Genomic DNA, 17,596 nt, shown 5'->3' on the forward strand with positions numbered 1-17,596 from the left:
TGCCAGGACAAACAGGTCTGGCTGGCTTGGCCTCCCAGGAGCCACCTCTCTCCTCTTCTGCCTTTAAAACACTTGGTTTCTGTGCTTTCCTTCCTATGGAAAAGAACCGTCCTTCTTATCTATGCAGAAATGGCCAAAATTGGGATTCCACCTCCCAGATACCTTATATCCAAGGGTTGCTTTCAGACAAAAGCTACCAGGACAGAGAGGTCTGGCTGGCTGGCCTAGGCCTCTGGTGGCCGCCTTTCAACTGCCCCTCAAACATCGGTGTTCCATGCTTTTCTTTGTATGGAAAAGAACCATCCTTCTCCTCAGGGTGTCCATGCCTGAAATTGGGATTCCACCTCCAAAACTCTTTATATCCAAGGGTTGCTCCCAGGCAAAATCTGCCAGTACCATCAAGTCTGGCGGGCCTTGGCCTCTGGTGGCTGCCCCTGCCACACTGGGGCTCGGTTCTTTCCTTCCCATGGAGATCCCTGTGACACTGTGGGGACCTCATGGAACCAAGGGGATCATTGTGGCACCACTGGAGCCCATGGAACCAAGGGGCCATGGTGACACAGCGGGGCTTCATGGACCCAGAGACCATTCTGACTCTGTGGGGCCTGATGGAACCATGGAGACCATGAGGACCCTTCAGAGCCTCGTGTCACCAAGGGGGCATTGTGACACCTCAGGGCCTCCTGGAAGCAAGGGACCATTGGGACACTGTGGGGCCCCATGGAACCGAGGGCACATGGAACAGGTCTGGCTGGCTTGGCCTCCCAGGGGCCACCTGACAGGTCTGGCTGATGTTGGAATGCCAAGGGCTGCCTCTCATCAGCTCCTGGAGCACTGGGGCTCCGTGCTTTCCTTGCTATGGAAAAGAACTGTCCCTCTTTTCAGATGCCCATTGCTAAAACTGGTACTCTCCCTAAAAAATTTCCTGTATGCAAAGGTATCTCCCAGAAATAACCTGCCAGCTCTGGCTGGCTTTGGCCTCTGGTGGTCACCTCTCATCTGCCCCTGAAACACTGGGGCTCTGTTCCTTCCTTCCTATGAAAAAAAAAACCAGCATTCTTGCCAAAGACCATGGCCAAAATTAGAATTTGGCCTCCCAAATTCCCTACATCCAAGGATTGCTCCCCAACAAAAGTAGACAGGACAGACACATCAGGCTGGCCCTGGCTTCTGGTGATTTTCTTAGACTATGAGCTGAATGTTTTCATTTGAAAATACCTTGGAGTGGGCCCAGAGATCTCCCAAGCTGTGGTTCTAATGCCTCGGGCACATGACCACTACATATGGACAAAGGAGCTCTGTGCTCTGTGCTGTTGTGGTGGTTTTGCATCACACAAGTGATGTTCTAAGAGAAGCTGCTAGCAGTTTCCTCCATATCTGACAAAAAAACCAATCAGTAATTAGCTTTGAGAGCTGATAATCTGTTAAACTTAAAGAACTAAGCAACGCCTCTGTGAAGACACATGCTAAAGAGGAAGAAGCCTGGCTGGGTCTCTTTCCCTTCTGGCCAGCAAAGAGGTGCCAAGGCCGGGCCAGCCCCCGTCTGGGCCGGGGCGGGCCGGGCGGCTCCTGCCGTGGGGCCGGGCCCCTTCCCAGGGAGCCCGCCAGGCCCCATCGGCTGCCGGGCAGGGGAGGGGAGGCCGCGGGGCCGAGGCCGGGCCGGGCCGTGGCTGCGCTTGCTGACATCTGGCCGCTGCCGAGCCCTGCCCCGCCGCCAGCCCGGGCCCAGCCAGGATCCGCCGGGCCCCAGGAGCAGCCCCGGGCCGGGCCGGCTCGGCCAAGCTTCTGCCGCCCTTGGGCTTGGCCCGCAACCAGCGGGCAGGGCCAGGAGAAGCCATCGGCCCCGGCCGTGCTGCTGCTCTGCTCTGGCCTGGCTGCTGAGATCCTGGCCCTGCCCCCAGCGCCGCCCAGCCTGACACAGCCCCAGCGCAGCCGCTGCACAAACCTCCATGGGAAAACAGCTCCGGCCGCAAGGACCCAGCCCGGCCGGGCTCACGCAACCATCTGCAAGCCCCGCCTCAGATATTGACTCTTCCCGTGCTTCCATCCTCCCTCCAATGAGAGAAAAGGACAAAGTGCAGGCACACACAGGAGCAACGTGAAGACACCGAGGTCAGTGAAGAGGAAGTTGAGTCCCAGATGGGAGGGATGAGGAGATGCCTTGACCTTGGGGCTGAAATCCTCTGGTAAAGCTATGGAGAAGGATGGAATTGATACATCAGACTCTCTTTTGCCCTATAACGCATTGAAAAAAATGGGGAGGTGGCTTGTTCAGCAAAGGCCTCCATGCTAAAGTAAGGAAATGTTGCAGTAGCTGTGATCCCATGAGGAGTATGAACATTGAAAGAGAAAAGAGTGATGAGACCCTGTGCCCTCAGGGAGAGATTAAGAAGACCTCTGTTCCCAGAGATGAAGATGATTTCAGAAATAAATGAAGAGAACCTTTGCTCTTAAACAGCTCATCTTTAAACCAATACCCCATAAGTTGACATGGCCCATAAACACAGCTGTGGGAAAAGCTGTAAAAATTGGGAGAGACATCATGATTGCAGATTTTTCCAGGCAGCTGCTATTTGGGGAAATGAAAAGTCATGAGATAACTGTTTTCTTGTGGAGAAGTCTCCATAACATTAACAAGAGGAACTTCTCTCCCTAAGTGAACAGAAGAAAGACTATTTGAGTAGTTACCTGACAGAAAATTTTAGGTTTTGTATCTTTACATGGTCAGGTTGTAGGGAGAGAGGAGAAGTGTTCTGAAAGTTTTGTTCTGATTTTTATTACTCTTTCTTTTAGTTACAGTTAGTAAACTTTTCTTTATACCCTTTTAATGTTTTGAGCCCACTTTGCCTTTCTCCTAATCCTACCTCAGAGCAGGAAATTAGTAAGTATATTCTAGTGAGTGCATTGGTAATTAGCCAGCACTGAACCCACCACACTAATTGATGCATTGGCCGAGAAATCTCAAATTGTTGAAACAATGAACTGCCCCAGACAAGAGGGAAATCAAGGCAGAGCCATGGTTTGTCAGGACTTGCTTGATCTTAATGAGCCCCGTGGTGCATTTGGAGCTGAGCCCTGGAACCTCAGGGCCTGAGAGGAGATTGCACAAACCTTTCCAGGAGTCCAAGGCAGAAGAAAACCCCAAAGTGTCTCAAAGCATTAATGGGTCCCACTGAGGTCCATCCCCAACACAGGCTCCTCATGGACTCCTTGGAGGAGAGAATTGGAGGCCAGGATGGCACAAAAACCTCTCAGAGACTCAAAATGGCACAAAAACCTCTCAGTGTGGAAAGGAAAACGCAAAGTACTTGACAAAAGTTGAGTATCTCAAAGTATTAATGAGCTCCACTGAGTGTTAGTACAGAGCTCTCAAGGGACTCGTTAAAGCAGATAATTGGGGCCATGATTGCACAAACCTCTCAGAGTCTGTATCCAAAGAGAAACACCAATTACCTTTAAAAAACGGAAGTACCTTTAAGCATTAATGAGCCCCACTGAGTGTTGTTCCTGACAAAGCCTCTCCAGGGACTAATTACAGCAGATAATTGGAGGCCATGATTGCAGAAAGCTCTCAGAGACTGCAAGGCAAAAGCCAAAGCCAAAGTCCTTTGAAAAACCTGCAGTGCCTGGGAGCATTGTGGAGCCCCCAGGGCCATTGCTGAGCAAGGCTCCCCAGGGACTCCTTCCAGCAGATCCTTGAGGCCACTGGGATGTGGGCTAGGGGGGGATGCTGAGGGCAGGACAAGGGGCTGACAGTGCCCAGCCTGGCTGGGGCTGTGCCAGGAGGCCCCAGGGCCTCAGGACAAGGTGTCTCCTGACAGCCCTTGGTGGCACAGACCCTGCTGTGCCCCAGGCCACCAAGACTTGGCTTCTCTTTGTCCCCACCTGTCATCAGTGCCTCCAGTTCTCTGCTCAGTTGGGGCCTGGGGACACTTTCTCAGTCTTGTCCCTCACTGGGACCCATTAAAAGTCAAAGAAACTTTGGAGTTGGATTCTGACTTGGAGTTCTGGAGAGGTTTCTGCAGCTGCCTCTCAGGGCCTGATGTTCAGGGCCTGAGCACAAAGCCCCAGAGGCTCATTCAAGTCCTTGTGCTGTGTCTGTGCTGCTGAGCTGGGCCGGGCTCCTGGCACAGAGGGTGATGCTGGTAAGCAAGCAGAGCTTCAAAAGCACATTTCTCTGGATGAGCAGCTCTTCTCCCAGCCCAGCAGGGCTGGGGCACTGCCTGCAGCCAGCGCGGGCACAGCCCAGAGGCACAGAGAGCTTCAATCAGTCAGGGCTGGGAAGGTGCTGAGAAGTGCCTGGGGCAGAATCACTGCCAGCCCTTGGCACAGGAACCTCTGGCTGCAGGACAATGCAGCTGCAGCTCCTGCAGTGATCTCCTCAAGCTGGAACATGCCAATGCCCACAGCCCCTGTGAGTCCATTCTCTGATGGTCTCTTGTGCAGAGCAGCCAGGGGTGCCCAGGGCTGTCCTGCAGAGCAGGGTCCTGCAGCCCAGGGCGCTGTGCTGGCCCAGGGACTCTGCTGCCTGCCAGGGACAGCTCTCAGCCGGCCCGGGGAGCTGCTGCCAGCGCTGGCCAGAAGCTGTGGGGGGAAGGAGCCACCCTGAGCAGGGCAGGTGCTGCTGCTGAGAGCTGCTGGCTGGGGCAGGGCTGCTCCCAGCTCCAGACCAGCCTGGGCACAGCTCCGGAGGACACTTCCCAAAGAAGGTAAGCCTGGGATTGCTGTAAAGCTCAGGAGCTTTCCTGAGAGTGTTTTCCATTTCCTGCTTGGAGACGGATGGGAAAGTTGGGGTGGTGACAGAAAGATTTTTGCTTTTGATACATTTTTATATATTCATAGCTCTATAGATTACTATTATATAGTTATAAAACTATAATCCTTACTTTACGCTATTAAACTCTTAATTAACTCTATTAAACTACTCTTATATACTTCTATAACTGTATTCCTTAATTAACTCTAGTGCATCTCCTAACCTTTCTCTTAGATTTTAGAACAATAACCTGTCTAAATACATTCCTGAAATACCGCATAGTCTTATTATCAGGAAGAGGACCTACAAGAAGAACATTTGGGTTTTTAAACAGAATGTGAGCAGTCATAACAAAAAGTGGGGCAAAGAAGCCCTTGGACCTTCTTAAATGGGTGAGACAGGGGTGTGTAACTTGGACAACTGAATCTCTTATTGGATTTTCCTGTTAAATATCCTAATTATTCAACCTTTATAAATTGTTGAAATCAGGACCCGATTGTGCCTCATCCGCACTGGGACACCTGGAAGCTTCCAATAAAGGTCTGCTTTTTACTTTACTGTTCTAACTCTGTTGCAAGGGTTTGTTTTTTTTTCTCTTTTGATCATAGACAACAGGAGGATGAGAGAAGCAGAACAGGAATTGTAATCCCAGAATGACAGAACATTCTGAGTTGAAAGGGACACACAGGATCCTCAAAGGCATGTTTGAACATTTACAGAGACTCCAGAACTGTGACTTTGGGTGGTCAGTCTCTCTGCTGGCAGCCTCCCAAAGGGCCTTCAGCCACTGCTCAGCCCTGGACAGCAGCAGCATCACCTTGGCAGGGCCCAGCAGGGCTCTCCTGAGCTGCCCTTGCCCAGCTGCACACAGACCCTGCCCCAGCCAGGGCCCTGCACGCAGGCAGGTTTCTGTAGGGCCGGGCCGAGGGCACACAGGGTGGGATGGGCTCTGTGAGCGCTGGCAGGGACAAGGCACCTCTCAGGAGGGAATGTCCAGGCCCAGGGAGATGCTCGGGGAAGCAGAGGGGGCTGAACAGAGCAGTGCTGGGGGAACAAGCCCATCCAGCCCCTCACCTGCTCTCAGCCACAGGGAATCCTTTGCCTCTCCCATCTCTCAGTGCCAAACTCTGAGTGCAGCAGGAATGCTGGGGATGTCTGACCTCAGAGAGCCAGGAATGATGTGTGGCTAGGAAAACAATTCCTAAAACCAGCTCCTGCCATCTATTTCCCTTAGAAGTGTGACTGCAGACGGTCCCAAGTAAGTCTGCAGTAGGAGTGATTCCCCTGACAAATGCTGAATATCCAGCCTTGTCCCTCTGCCACATGGCCACAAACCCAGGGCAGCAGAGCAGGGATGGCTCCTTGAGAGCCCCCACGCACAGCCCTGGCTGCTCCTGGCACACTCAGCCAGCACAGCTGGAGCTCCGGCAGGGACCTGGGTGAAGGTTTGCCCAGAGCAGGAACAAGGGTGGGTGAGTCCCAGCAGGACAGGCTACAGGGAATGGCCCAGGTTTGGCTCCAAGCAGCCTCTCCTGACTTGTCACTGTCCTTTCTCCATGAACAGGTGCCCATGTGCAGCCCCAGCCAATGTCCAACAGCAGCTCCATCAGCCACTTCCTCCTGCTGGCACTGGCAGAGACGCGGCAGCTGCAGCTCCTGCACTTCTGCCTCTTGCTGGGCATCTCCCTGGCTGCCCTCCTGGGCAACGGCCTCATCATCAGCGCCGTAGCCTGCGGCCACCACCTGCACACGCCCATGTTCTTCTTCCTGCTCAACCTGGCCCTCAGCGACCTGGGCTCCATCTGCACCACTGTCCCCAAAGCCATGCACAATTCCCTCTGGGACACCAGCACCATCTCCTACACAGGATGTGCTGCACAGCTCTTTTTTTTTGTCTTTTTCATCTCAGCAGAGATTTCCCTCCTGACCATCATGTGCTATGACCGCTACGTGTCCATCTGCAAACCCCTGCACTACGGGACCCTCCTGGGCAGCAGAGCTTGTGCCCACATGGCAGCAGCTGCCTGGGCCAGTGCCTTTCTCTATTCACTGCTGCACACGGCCAATACATTTTCCCTGCCCCTGTGCCATGGCAATGCCCTGGGCCAGTTCTTCTGTGAAATCCCACAGATCCTCAAGCTCTCCTGCTCCAAATCCTACCTCAGGGAACTTGGGCTTCTTGCTGTTAGTGTGTCTTTGGCATTTGGATGTTTTGTGTTCATTGTTTTCTCCTATGTGCAGATCTTCAGGGCTGTGCTGAAGATTCCCTCTGAGCAGGGACGGCACAAAGCCTTTTCCACCTGCCTCCCTCACCTGGCCGTGGTCTCCCTGTTCTATAGCACTGGTATATTTTACTACCTGAAGCCACCTTCTGTCTCCTCCCCATCCCTGGATCTGTCAGTGTCAGTTCTGTACTCGGTGGTGCCTCCAGCCCTGAACCCCCTCATCTACAGCCTGAGGAACCAGGAGCTCAAGGCTGCACTGCGGAGACTGATGACTGGATGCTTTCAGGGACATTAAACTGCTTAGCAATTTTGCAAAATGACTTATAATAAAAGTCATCTTTGTTACTTCTTCTTGGTTTCATTTTGCAGGTTCTTTTTATTTGTTTCACTTTTTCAATATTGTCCTCAAAGAAATGTCATTGTTTGTGCCATTTCTCATTTTATTTCTCTCCACATTCCCGATGGCCACAGACTGTGTCAATGAGGGGCTGCGCTCTCGGTGGCTTTAAAGGAGCTAAAGGATCTCCCAGCAGGGTTTTCTGCAGAGCTGCCCTTTTGTTGCCTTCTCTGGGAGCTGCAGCAGCAATGTCTGTGTGCAGAGCTGGGGGCAGATCAGTGCTTGCACAGCAGCTGTGCCCAGCAGCAGCAGCAGCACTTGGTGTTGCCAGTGCTGCTCCCGTGGCCCTGCCCTGCTGCCCTGGTGGCCCTGGTGTTGCTGCAGGGCCTGAGTGCTCTCGGGGCTGGGCACAGTCCTGGGGCTGGCAGTGCCGGGGCTGCAGCAGGGACAGGCCATGGGCACTGCTGGGGCAGCGCTGACGCCTCAGGCCAGGGCCTGGGGGCTCCAGGCTCCTTGCCCAGGCTCTCTCAAGAACACGGCCAGGCCAATGCTCAGCACAGAAAACCCCCTTGAGCAGCCCCAGGCTGGCCGTGGGCAGGCTGGGGGCAAACAGCACGGCTGGTGCTCTGCAAGGGCCCTGGGGGAGACGGGAAGGAGCAGCAGAGCAGGGGCTGATCCATCCCCAGTGCGCTGCACAGCCCAGGGCAGCGTCCCAGAGCGTCCTCATGGAGCTGCCAACAACATCCCCCCTCTGCAGCCCTGGCCTCTCCCCCAGCTCACACAGGTGCCGCATCCTTGCAGGCACAGACACGGCAGCGCTGGCTCAGGAGCCCCTGTTTGCATTGCACACAGCAGGCGGGAGCACCCCCGTGCTGGTGCTGTGGGGACATGAACCTGAGGCAGCACAAATGCCATCAGCCCCTGGGGCCAGGAAGGGCTGGGGGACGCCAGGGAAACCACTCAGCTTTGTCCTGGCCTCTGCACTCAGCCAGAAAGTTTGTTCCCATCAGCTGGGAGTCTCCTGTCCCCCTGCAGACGCTGTTGCTCAGAGCCAGGGCTGCCTGGCAGCCATCCCCAAACTGCCCTGAGCATTTACTTTGCTCAACCCCTGCTTTCTTTACTCTTCCTGCTACAAATTTCTTCCTATTGCCCAGCCCTGCTCCCTGCCCTGCACACAGCCCATCCCTGTTTGCCCTTTCCTCTCTGGCCCCACTCCCCATTGCAGTTCCTGACTTGGCACCATGGGAACGTCCCTTGGGGAGCAGGATCATCCCACAGGTGCTGCAGGAATTGTCTGCAGGCTCCTGCAGTGCCTGGTGCTGCTCCCTTGCCAGAGGCAGCCCAGGCCAGGGGGGCACATCTGGGCTGCTGTGTCTGCCTGTGGGGCTCCCTGTTCTGGGCAAGGAGGAGGAGCTGCAGAGGCTCTGCAGGACTGACAGGATGGGCTTTGGGGCTGTGAGGAGAAGCTGAGGGACCTGGGCTGCTGGAGCCTCTGAAGAGGAGGCCCAGGGCTCCTCCTGCAACTGCTCCAAGGCTGGTTTCAGACAATCCCAGAATCAGCAAGGCTGGAAAAGACCTTGGAGATCATCAAGTCCAACCTGTGCCCTGACACAGCTTTGTCTCCCCTGAGCCTCCTCTTCTCCAGGATCAACAACCCCAGCTCCCTCAGCCACTCCTCACAGGACTTGTGCTCCAGACCCCTCACCAGCCTTGTTGCCCTTCTCTGGACACGCTCCAGCCCCTCCATGTCCTTCCTAAATTGGGGGGCCCAGAACTGGACACAGCACTCGAGGCGCTGCCCAACAAGTGCCCAGCACAGGGCAAGAATCACTGCCCTGCTCCTGCTGGCCACACCACTCCTGATCCAGGCCAGGAGCCATTGGCCTTCTTGGCCACCTGGGCACACGGCTGGCTCATGTCCAGCCTGCTGTCCATCAGTCCCTGCAGGTCCCTTTCTGCCTGGCTGCACTCCAGCCCCTCTGTCCCCAGCCTGGAGCGCTGCAGGGGTTGTTGTGGCCAAAGTGCAGGACCCAGCACTTGGACTTGTTAAACCTCACCTTGTTGGATTTGGGCCCTGGATCCAGCCTGTCCAGGGCCCTGTGCAGAGCCCTCCTACCCTCCAGCAGATCAACACTCCCAGACAACTTGGTGTCAGCACGGTTCCATGAGGCCCCAGAGTGTCCCAATGGTCTCCATGATTCCATGAGGCCTCCCAGTGTCATAATGTCCCTTTGGTTCCATGGGACCCCTTGGTGTCACAAAGTCCCTTGGATCCTTGGGCCCTGCAGTGTCACAATGTCACCGTGGTCCCCCAAGCCCTGCAGTGTCACAGTGGATCCTTGGTTCCATGAGGTCTGGCAGGGCAGCAATGCTCTCCTTGGTCCCACAGGGTCACAATGGCCTCTTGGTCCCAAGGGACACTGTTGTGGTCTGTGGTGGTGGCAGGCACAACTTTCCCTGAGAGTGTTTTGTGCTGACGGGCAGGAGCCACGAGAGCCCCAGCACACACACACACACACGGAGCAGCTCGGCAGTGAAGACACGGGAGGGTCCAGGCATGGAGCTCCAGCCAGGGTTTATTAGGGTCTGACGCTCCAGGGGTCAGGGGGTTAAAGACAAAGACAAAGGAGGGTTTAGGGTATAAATACAGGAAAAGAGGGGGTGGAGGACAGCATCAAGGATCCAGTGGTCTGAGGGCTCAGGCGTGGTACACAGGGAAAGGGACCAATAGGGAGTGCCAGGGTGGATAGGCAGGGACATAAACCAATTGGAAGACAGGGAAGGGAGACCTCGCTACAACAGGAACATATCAGGGTAAAAGGGGTAGGAAAGGCCAATGGGCCAATGGGGAGGACGGAACTGGGACAAATTAACATAGTGCTGCAGAGCTCCTTCGGGGAAGCTTCTGTCCTCACCATGACCTGTGAGGAATGCCCAGAGCCTAAGGTGCATCTCTCCAGGGGATTGCTGTAAGCTCACAGACTTCCATGAACACACGCTGGAGATGTCTGGGGATGTTCATAATTTCTCTGCTCTCCAGTGCTGAGGCCGTGGACTCCGGCTACAGCTCTGAGCTTGTGCCCGTAGCAACCACCCCTGGCAATGGGATTGGATGGATGGATGTTGTATTAAATGCTCTTCCAAAGTTTCTTGGGTTTTTTGTACTTTGCCAGGAAAATTTTGTGGGTTCCCGAATGGGCACTGAGGGGCATTTGGGGATCCTGGAGGGTCTGGGGGACACTTATGGGACAGATGGGGGCGGATACCGGGGGGTCTGTAGGGCGCGGGGCATGATGGGCGTTGTAGTCCCGGCCCCAATGAGGCTCTATTGTGCCATAGAGCATGATGGGAGTTGTAGTCGCAGCCCCAATGGGGCTCTATGGAGCCGCAGAGCATGACAGGAGTTGTAGGCAAAAGAAAAAGATGGTGCAGCCTCAAGCACCACCCCCGAAACCAGGATCCGTGGCACTGATTGGTTGAGGGCCGTGATGGGCGGGAGCCTCAGCAAATGGGAGGCAGAGGAAGCAGGAACAGCCCATTCAACCCCTCCAGTCCCTCCCAGCACAGCCCAGTTCATCCCCAGTACAGCCCAGTACAACCCCAGTGCCCCTCCAGTCCCTCCCAGTACGGCCCAGTCCCTCCCAGTACACCTGAGTTCATTCCCAGGCCCTTCCAGTTCCCCCCAGTGCCATCCATATTCCGCTCCAGTGTCCCCCAGTCTTCCCCACAGCGTTCCCGCCCATTGCGGGGCAGCGGCGCAGACGGAATGTCCTGCGGCCCAAACCTCCTGCTCCTGCCACACAGCGCCCAGCGCTCTCCCCCTCCTCCTCCTCTCCCAGCACGGCACAAATTCCAGCTCGGAGGAGGCTTCCCCACAGAGGGCTCCGGCTCCTGCTCCAGCCTGAGTGTCCCTGCAGAGGAACAGGGCATCTTTCAGGCACTTCCACAAGCTCAGGCTTCCCATTCCATGGGGAATCTGGGATGGAAATGGCCTTTTTCAGAAAGACAAATGCAGAGGAGACGGATTAGAAATTATTAGGAAAAAGTGACCCTTCTTCCAGACAAAGTCCACCAAGTCATTGCCTGCATTTCTCCTTTTCAGATTCTTTCAGTCATCTCCTGAGAGGTCCAGCTTGTTCTGCTGCTTTCCATGAACTGATTGTGCTCTTGATTTATATCAGTGCATGAGATATGGAAGCTTCTAAACTGAACACAGAAACAAACTCCCTCTGTCAGCCCATTTCCATCTTCTAGATCACTTTCAAGATGTCCATGGGGATGTTGCAATGATGATCACACAGCTCTCCATTTCTGGCTGCAGGCTCTGCAGATTCTTTCTCTGCATTCAGTCAGGCTTGCATTCCCTGACAATTCCTGGTAGCCCGTCATGGTTTCTTAGGGTAGAACAGCAACAATGAAAACCTCACCAATGGCACAACTGCCCAGCCCACAAGGAAAAGAAAGAACAAGCTGTCAAGTATTTCAAATATTTCTCCTGCTGTGCTGCAAGAGTTGAGTTGCAAGCAAGGTGTGGAAAGCCAAGAGAAGCTGCAGCTGGTGGCACATCTTGTGACAGGAGCTGCTCAAAGCTTCCTCGTTCTCCAGGAAAGGTTCTTGGAAAGAGCAAACAGGACTGTGGAGAAGATTCCTGGAAAACTGAAACGGCTTTTAAGAAATGAAATGAAAATGGGAAGAAAAAATCGAAGATGTTTTCCTCCATTTATTTCTATGTTTCACTTTTCCATCTTGCACTACTTCTCCATCCCATTAATCCAAATGGGTCTCACTTCTAAGATCCATGACTTGGCAAGTTTTAGACCCTGTAAAATACCATGAGCTACACACAGTTTGCCTTCCCATGGGTTTTTTTTGGAAATCATCGCTGGAGAGGTAAGTGCAGTGCTTGGGTCAGGTACAAATTCTGCATTCAGGGAATGCGCTCCGAGAGTGTTTGACCCTTAGCAGGGACAATGCACAGCAGCGCCCGAGGGGATTCCTGTGCCCCTGGGCAGGAGTCCAGACTCTGGGTCTGGGCTGAACACGGCAAAGTTCCCGTGTTTGGACAGGCTCAGGGGCTGCCCCGGGGAGCGCGGGGCTGGGCGCGGGGGCGAGCGGGCAACGGACAAACGGACACGGGGACAAACGGCCCCGGAGCTTCAGTTGCTTCAGTTGCAGCAGCAGCAGCAGCAGCAGCGGTAGCGGCAGCAGCAGCAAAAGAAGAGACTTTATCTCCTCTGTCTTACTTCTCCTCTCCCTCTCTTGCTGTCCCGCAGCCTCTCCCGCTCTCCCTTTCCCGCTGTCCCCTCCTCTCCCAGTCTCCCTCTCCCCTGCCGGGCCGGGCCATGCCCCCGACCCGCCCCCGGCCCCGGGCGGGGCTGCCCCGTCTCCGTCCCTGTCCCTGTCCCTGTCCCCGTCCCCGTCCCCGTCCCCGTCCCCGTCCCCGTCCCTGTCCCCGTCCCTGTCCCTGTCCCTGTCCCCGGCCGTCCCGCCGCGGTCTCGCCCCCTCCCGGCTCTGGCCGTGCTGGCGCTGGCGCTGCTGGGCGGGCATCAGTGCCTGGGGCTGGGGCGGCATCGCCGCCCTTTGGCTCCGCCTGGCCCGAGCCCGGCCCCGGCCCCGACGTGGGCTCCAGCCCCGGCCCCGGCCCCGGCTCCTCCCGGGCCCCGCGGAGGACACAGGCGGCGCGGCCGCTGCCGCCGCCTCCGCTGCGGCTTCCCCGGCCCGAGCTCCGCCGCTCGGCAGCGCGGCCGCCGGCCCCGAGCCGCCGCTGTCCCGTTGCCAGCAGAGAATGCCTGGGGATGGCCGGCCCGGGGCGCTCGGGGGGCGCTCGGGGGCCGCTCCTGGCCCCGGGCCGAGCGCTGACAGCCGCGTCCCGCCCGCAGGGAAGGCGCAGGAGGCCCTGCAGGAGCGGTACCGGCTGGGTTCGCTGCTGGGCAGCGGCGGCTTCGGCAGCGTCTTCGCGGCCACGCGGCTCTCGGACGGCGCCCCGGTGAGCGGCGGGGCCGGCGGCGGGCGCAGGAGGAGGAGGAGGAGGAGGAGGATGGGGCTGGGCTAGGCGGGGGGCGAGCTGAACCCGCTGCTCTCCCTTGCTCGCAGGTGGCCATCAAAAGGGTGCCGCGGGATCGCATCCGGCACTGGGGCGAGCTGGTGAGTGAGCGGGGCCAGCGGCAGAAGCCGGGCCGTGCCGGGCGGGGACGAGCCGGGGCCCGGCAGGGTGGGAGCTGCCGGGAGCCCTGCAGGGAGAGCGGGCGTGGGCTGAGCGGGGCATGCAGAGCATCCCGGGCTGGCTGAGGGCTTCCCCAGCCCCGGCACGGCCTCAGCCCCACTGACGGCATCGCGCTCCTCCCGCAGCCCGACGGCACCAGCGCACCCCTGGAGATCGTGCTGCTGGACAAGGTGGCCTCTGGCTGCGCTGGTGTCATTCAGCTCCTGGAGTGGCTCCAGCTCCCCGACAGCTTCTTGCTGGTGCTGGAGCGCCCAGAGCGGTGCCAGGACCTGTCGGGTTTCCTGGCGGAGCGGAGGTTCCTGCCGGAGGAGGAGGCGCGGGGGCTGTTCCGCCAGGTGCTGGAGGCCGTGCGGCACTGCACCAGCTGCGGGGTCCTGCACAGGGACATCAAGCCCCAGAACATCCTGCTCGACCTGGCCACCGGGCGGGTGAAACTGATCGACTTTGGCTGTGGCGCCTTCCTCCAAGACACAGCCTACACCCAGTTTGCAGGTGAGCCCTGCCAGGGGATGCTCCTGGGCATCTCATGGCCCAGCCGGGGTGCAGCACCGGGGCTCCCCCCTATTGCAGTTGGGATGGGATTAATGCTGGAGCCAGGTTGATTTGGGTGGGGGTGTGAGGGGGTCCAGCTCCCAGCCCTGCCGACAGCCCTCAGCACCCACTGTGCCCTGGGCTGGGGCTGGGGCTGGGGCAGCCAGCCTGACAAAAACCCCATGGGGGTAGCAGAGAGGGGGGTCTGACCCCGTGCCCTGGGCAGTTTGGTGTGCAGGCGAGGAAGGGCTTGGACTGCTCTGCTCCCCTTGTTTGCCTTGACTTGTTCACATTTTTGGGGGGCTGTGCAGGCAGGGAGAAGAGCGGGTTTCTCCACCACTGGATGAGTTTTTCTTTTGTGTGTCGTGGTTGGGCCTTCCCAGGGTTTCTGCTGCCCTCTTCTAGCACCAGTGGCTTCTTTTCCAGCCCTGAGTCTGTACACAAGTCCCAGGTGCTGTCGAGAGGTCAGCGGTCACCCCGTGTGCCACTGGGGCAGCCCCCACATGCCCAGGGGTGCTGGGGCCGGGCTCTGGGAGCAGCAGCATCCCCCTGCTGAACTCTGTCTGTGTTCCACAGGAACCCTGTCCTACAGCCCACCAGAGTGGATCCACCACCAACGCTACCACGGCGAGGCAGCGACCATCTGGTCCCTGGGCCTCCTGCTGTGCCACCTGGTCATGGGCAAGCACCCGTTCAGGAGGGGCCAGGAGATCATCTGGGGTCGGATCTTGTTCCCACGACGGCTCTCTCAAGGTGGATCCTCATCTCTGGCCACGGGGCAATACCAGTGCTGGGAGACAGCAGCAGCTCGTGGGCATCCCGCTCTGGCAGCTGCTGAGGAGGTGGCACAAGTCCTGCTCTCCTGCTCTCCTCCAAACAGAGAATCCATGGGGAAGTTCAGGCCCAGCTCTGGGCACACCCAGCATGGCCTGGGCACAGGAACAGGGGGGCAACTTCTCCAACTGACTGGTGATTCCTGGTTTCTCTCCCCAGAGTGCCAGGATGTCATTAAGAGGTGTTTGTCCATGCAGCCCTTGGACAGGCCATCCTTAGAAGAGCTTTTCCGTGATCCTTGGGTGCAGGGTGTTCCTCTGCCCTAGAGGATGGGAGAGATCCACGTGCACAGTTGGATCCAGGGGCCTGGCAGGTAACAGCTCCACACATCTCTTGGCAATCAGTGGCAAAGCCAACCAGACAGGTTTTGTGCTGCCTGTAGCTCTGAGCAGGGGTCAGCAGAAGGGAACACACAGCTCTTGGGCTGGAGCTGAGCTGGAGACCTGGTGTGGCAAGCACTGGTGGCCACCATCACCCGGGTTTTGCTTGTCTGGTTCCTTGACAGCTGGGGCCCTGGGCAGAACCCTGACAGCCTGGTCTGGCCCCAGGGAAGGAGAAGGAGCCCCAGGAGAAGCTGCACCAGGTGGGGCTGCTGCTGCTGGAGACACCAAGGACAACCTCAAGGATGACAATCTCTTCCTGGGCCTGGCCATCTGAAGATGATGGACTTGGATTCTGGCACCTTCTCCAAAGCCAGGCTCCACAGGGAATTTGCAGATGAGTCCACACACAGGGGGATGCTCCCAGATTTGGGCATTGCTCAACCTGGCCAGGAACCAAAGGTTCCCCCTTTGCTGGGGTGGATGCAGCTGATCCTTCAGTCGGCTGCCAGGCTGCTTTTGGCAAGGATGGGGGGATGGGCTGGGGTGGGTACAAAATGGGAGTGGGCTCCTGGCCCTGCCAACAGCCCCCAGCACCCACCGTGCCCCGGGCTGGGGCTGGGGCTGGGGCAGCCAGCCCGACACAAACAAACCCCCATGGTGGGAGCAGAGGTGGGACTCCAGAACCTGTGCAGGGGCTGCTTTGCTTTGCAGGCAAGGAAGGGCTTGGGCTGCTCCACTGCCCCTGTTTGCTTTGGGATCAGCGTTATTTTGGGGGGCAGTGCAGGGGGAAGGGAGAAAGCCTGGGCTTTCCTCACCTGTGGGTGGGTTTTTCCCTGGCATGCAGGGGTTGGGCCTTCCTCAAGCCCCTGACAGAGATAAGATTTTTGACCTTTTTTCTTGTTCCCTTTTTTGTCTGTAATCTATTTTCAACCATGTGTTGTGTGTTTTTCTAGAGGAAGCATTCCAGGTGGGGTCCAGTCTGGATGGGGAAGTGCTTGGGAGCAGCTGTGGCGTGGATGGGCCGTGCCCTTGGAGAAGGCTGAGGACATCGTTTGGGACCAGCTTTTCTTCCAGCGGTGGATGGCGTCAGGTGGGTCCCGTCTGCTTGGCATGGTGGGATCAGAGCTTTGGGGAGATGGCAGCGAGCACAGGAGCATCCTGCTCCGGGCAGCTGCTGAGGGCTGGACGTGCCGTGGCTGGCTGCAGGCTGGGCACATGTCCTGCCCTCCTGCTCTGCTGCCAAAGGCAGCAGTGATGGGCAGCTCTGGGCACCGCTCTGGGCACGGCCAGCATGGCCTGGGCACCGCGGGCGGCTGGGACAAGGGGACAGGAGCCTTCAGCTGACGGGCGCTTTCTGCTTTCTCTCCTTGCAGCCGGGCTCTGCGGGTGCTGAGGCTGCTCTGGGCTCTGCCAGGGCTCTGCTGGAGCTCAGCACCGGGCCAGAATCAGCCAAAGAAGAAATGGTGTGACCTGCAGCACAGCCTTGCTTGAGCATTTCAGCTACACAGCTCAAGTTTGCAGAGTGTACACCTCCCAGGGAAAACATGCCACCACCCAAAAAATAAACTTGTTCAATAGCTTCTGAAATGAAATCAATCTGGGATGACCCCAAATGACATTTTGCAGCTTGCTCAAGCAGTAGCTCAGCCCTTCTCTGAACTGTTCTCTCTCCTACCTGCCTTTTACTCCCCAACTGCTCCCTCTTTTCCCCCAGTGAGTTCCCAGCCCATGGCAGTCTCCATCACACTGCTGCCTTCCTTGGTGCCCCTCACCATGAGGAAGGCCGAGCCCCAGGCTTAGGGACTCATCCTGTCACTGGCTGAGGAGCAGCAATGTCTCAGAGGTCCAGTGGGATTTTAGCATCCTTCAGAGCTGCTCTCCAGCCCTCAGCTCTCCTCACTGCTGAGTTCCCACTCCCTTTTCCTCGTCCTTGCAGCAGGATGAGCTCTGTGAATCCCCTTGAGCCTCCCCACTCTTCCCAGCCCATGCACCCATGTCAGTTAGGCTGAAGCTGCAGCTTCTCTGTCTCCTCTGGCCTCCAGCCGAGTCCCCTGTGCGGGGAGCCCCAGCCCCAGAGCACAGCACTCAGCAGTGCAGTGCGGGCTGGAGCAGCTGCCCTGCAGCCCTGGCTTGGCTCTTGGTGGCAAGGGAATGCTCCATGTTTGCAGCTGTCCCTGCAGGATGGCCCCAGGGCAGAGCCCAGCCGGGCTCCCACTGCAGCCCCTGAAGCTTGGGGCAGACAGTGGTGCCAGAGCTGAGGTTCACGGGGAGCACCTGCAGCTGTGGCTTGAGTCAGTGTTGGCAAATGTTGTGTTCTCATCTCCTGCAGCCTGTGGGGAAAGCAACCTGTGCTGCCAGGCCTGTGT

The 17,596-nt window shown here is 57.4% G+C and overlaps 2 protein-coding genes and 1 pseudogene across 2 annotated transcripts; 2 read left to right on the forward strand and 1 right to left on the reverse strand.

Moving 5' to 3' along the window:
• LOC128820668 (uncharacterized) overlaps window positions 1-17,596 on the reverse strand; it is a 1,438,581-nt pseudogene that overhangs the window by 500,898 nt on the left and 920,087 nt on the right.
• LOC128820727 (olfactory receptor 14J1-like) lies at window positions 6,199-7,276 on the forward strand. The gene has a single exon (XM_054001548.1). It carries the CDS (start codon window positions 6,344-6,346, stop codon window positions 7,274-7,276), a length of 933 nt encoding a protein of 310 aa, XP_053857523.1. The 5' UTR covers window positions 6,199-6,343.
• LOC128820640 (serine/threonine-protein kinase pim-1-like) lies at window positions 10,163-15,343 on the forward strand. Its single transcript, XM_054001442.1, is given in 6 exon segments — window positions 10,163-10,241; window positions 12,870-13,090; window positions 13,182-13,463; window positions 13,668-14,034; window positions 14,650-14,826; window positions 15,067-15,343. Coding segments are annotated over 6 exon segments (1,284 nt in total). The 3' UTR covers window positions 15,225-15,343.

This window comes from Vidua macroura, chromosome 30, assembly GCF_024509145.1.
Source record: "Vidua macroura isolate BioBank_ID:100142 chromosome 30, ASM2450914v1, whole genome shotgun sequence".
Lineage (NCBI taxonomy): Eukaryota > Metazoa > Chordata > Aves > Passeriformes > Viduidae > Vidua > Vidua macroura.

Coding starts and splice junctions, on each gene's coding strand:
- LOC128820727 (XM_054001548.1), top strand. CDS start 6,344: ATGTCCAACAGCAGCTCCATCAGCCACTTCCTCCTGCTGGCACTGGCA.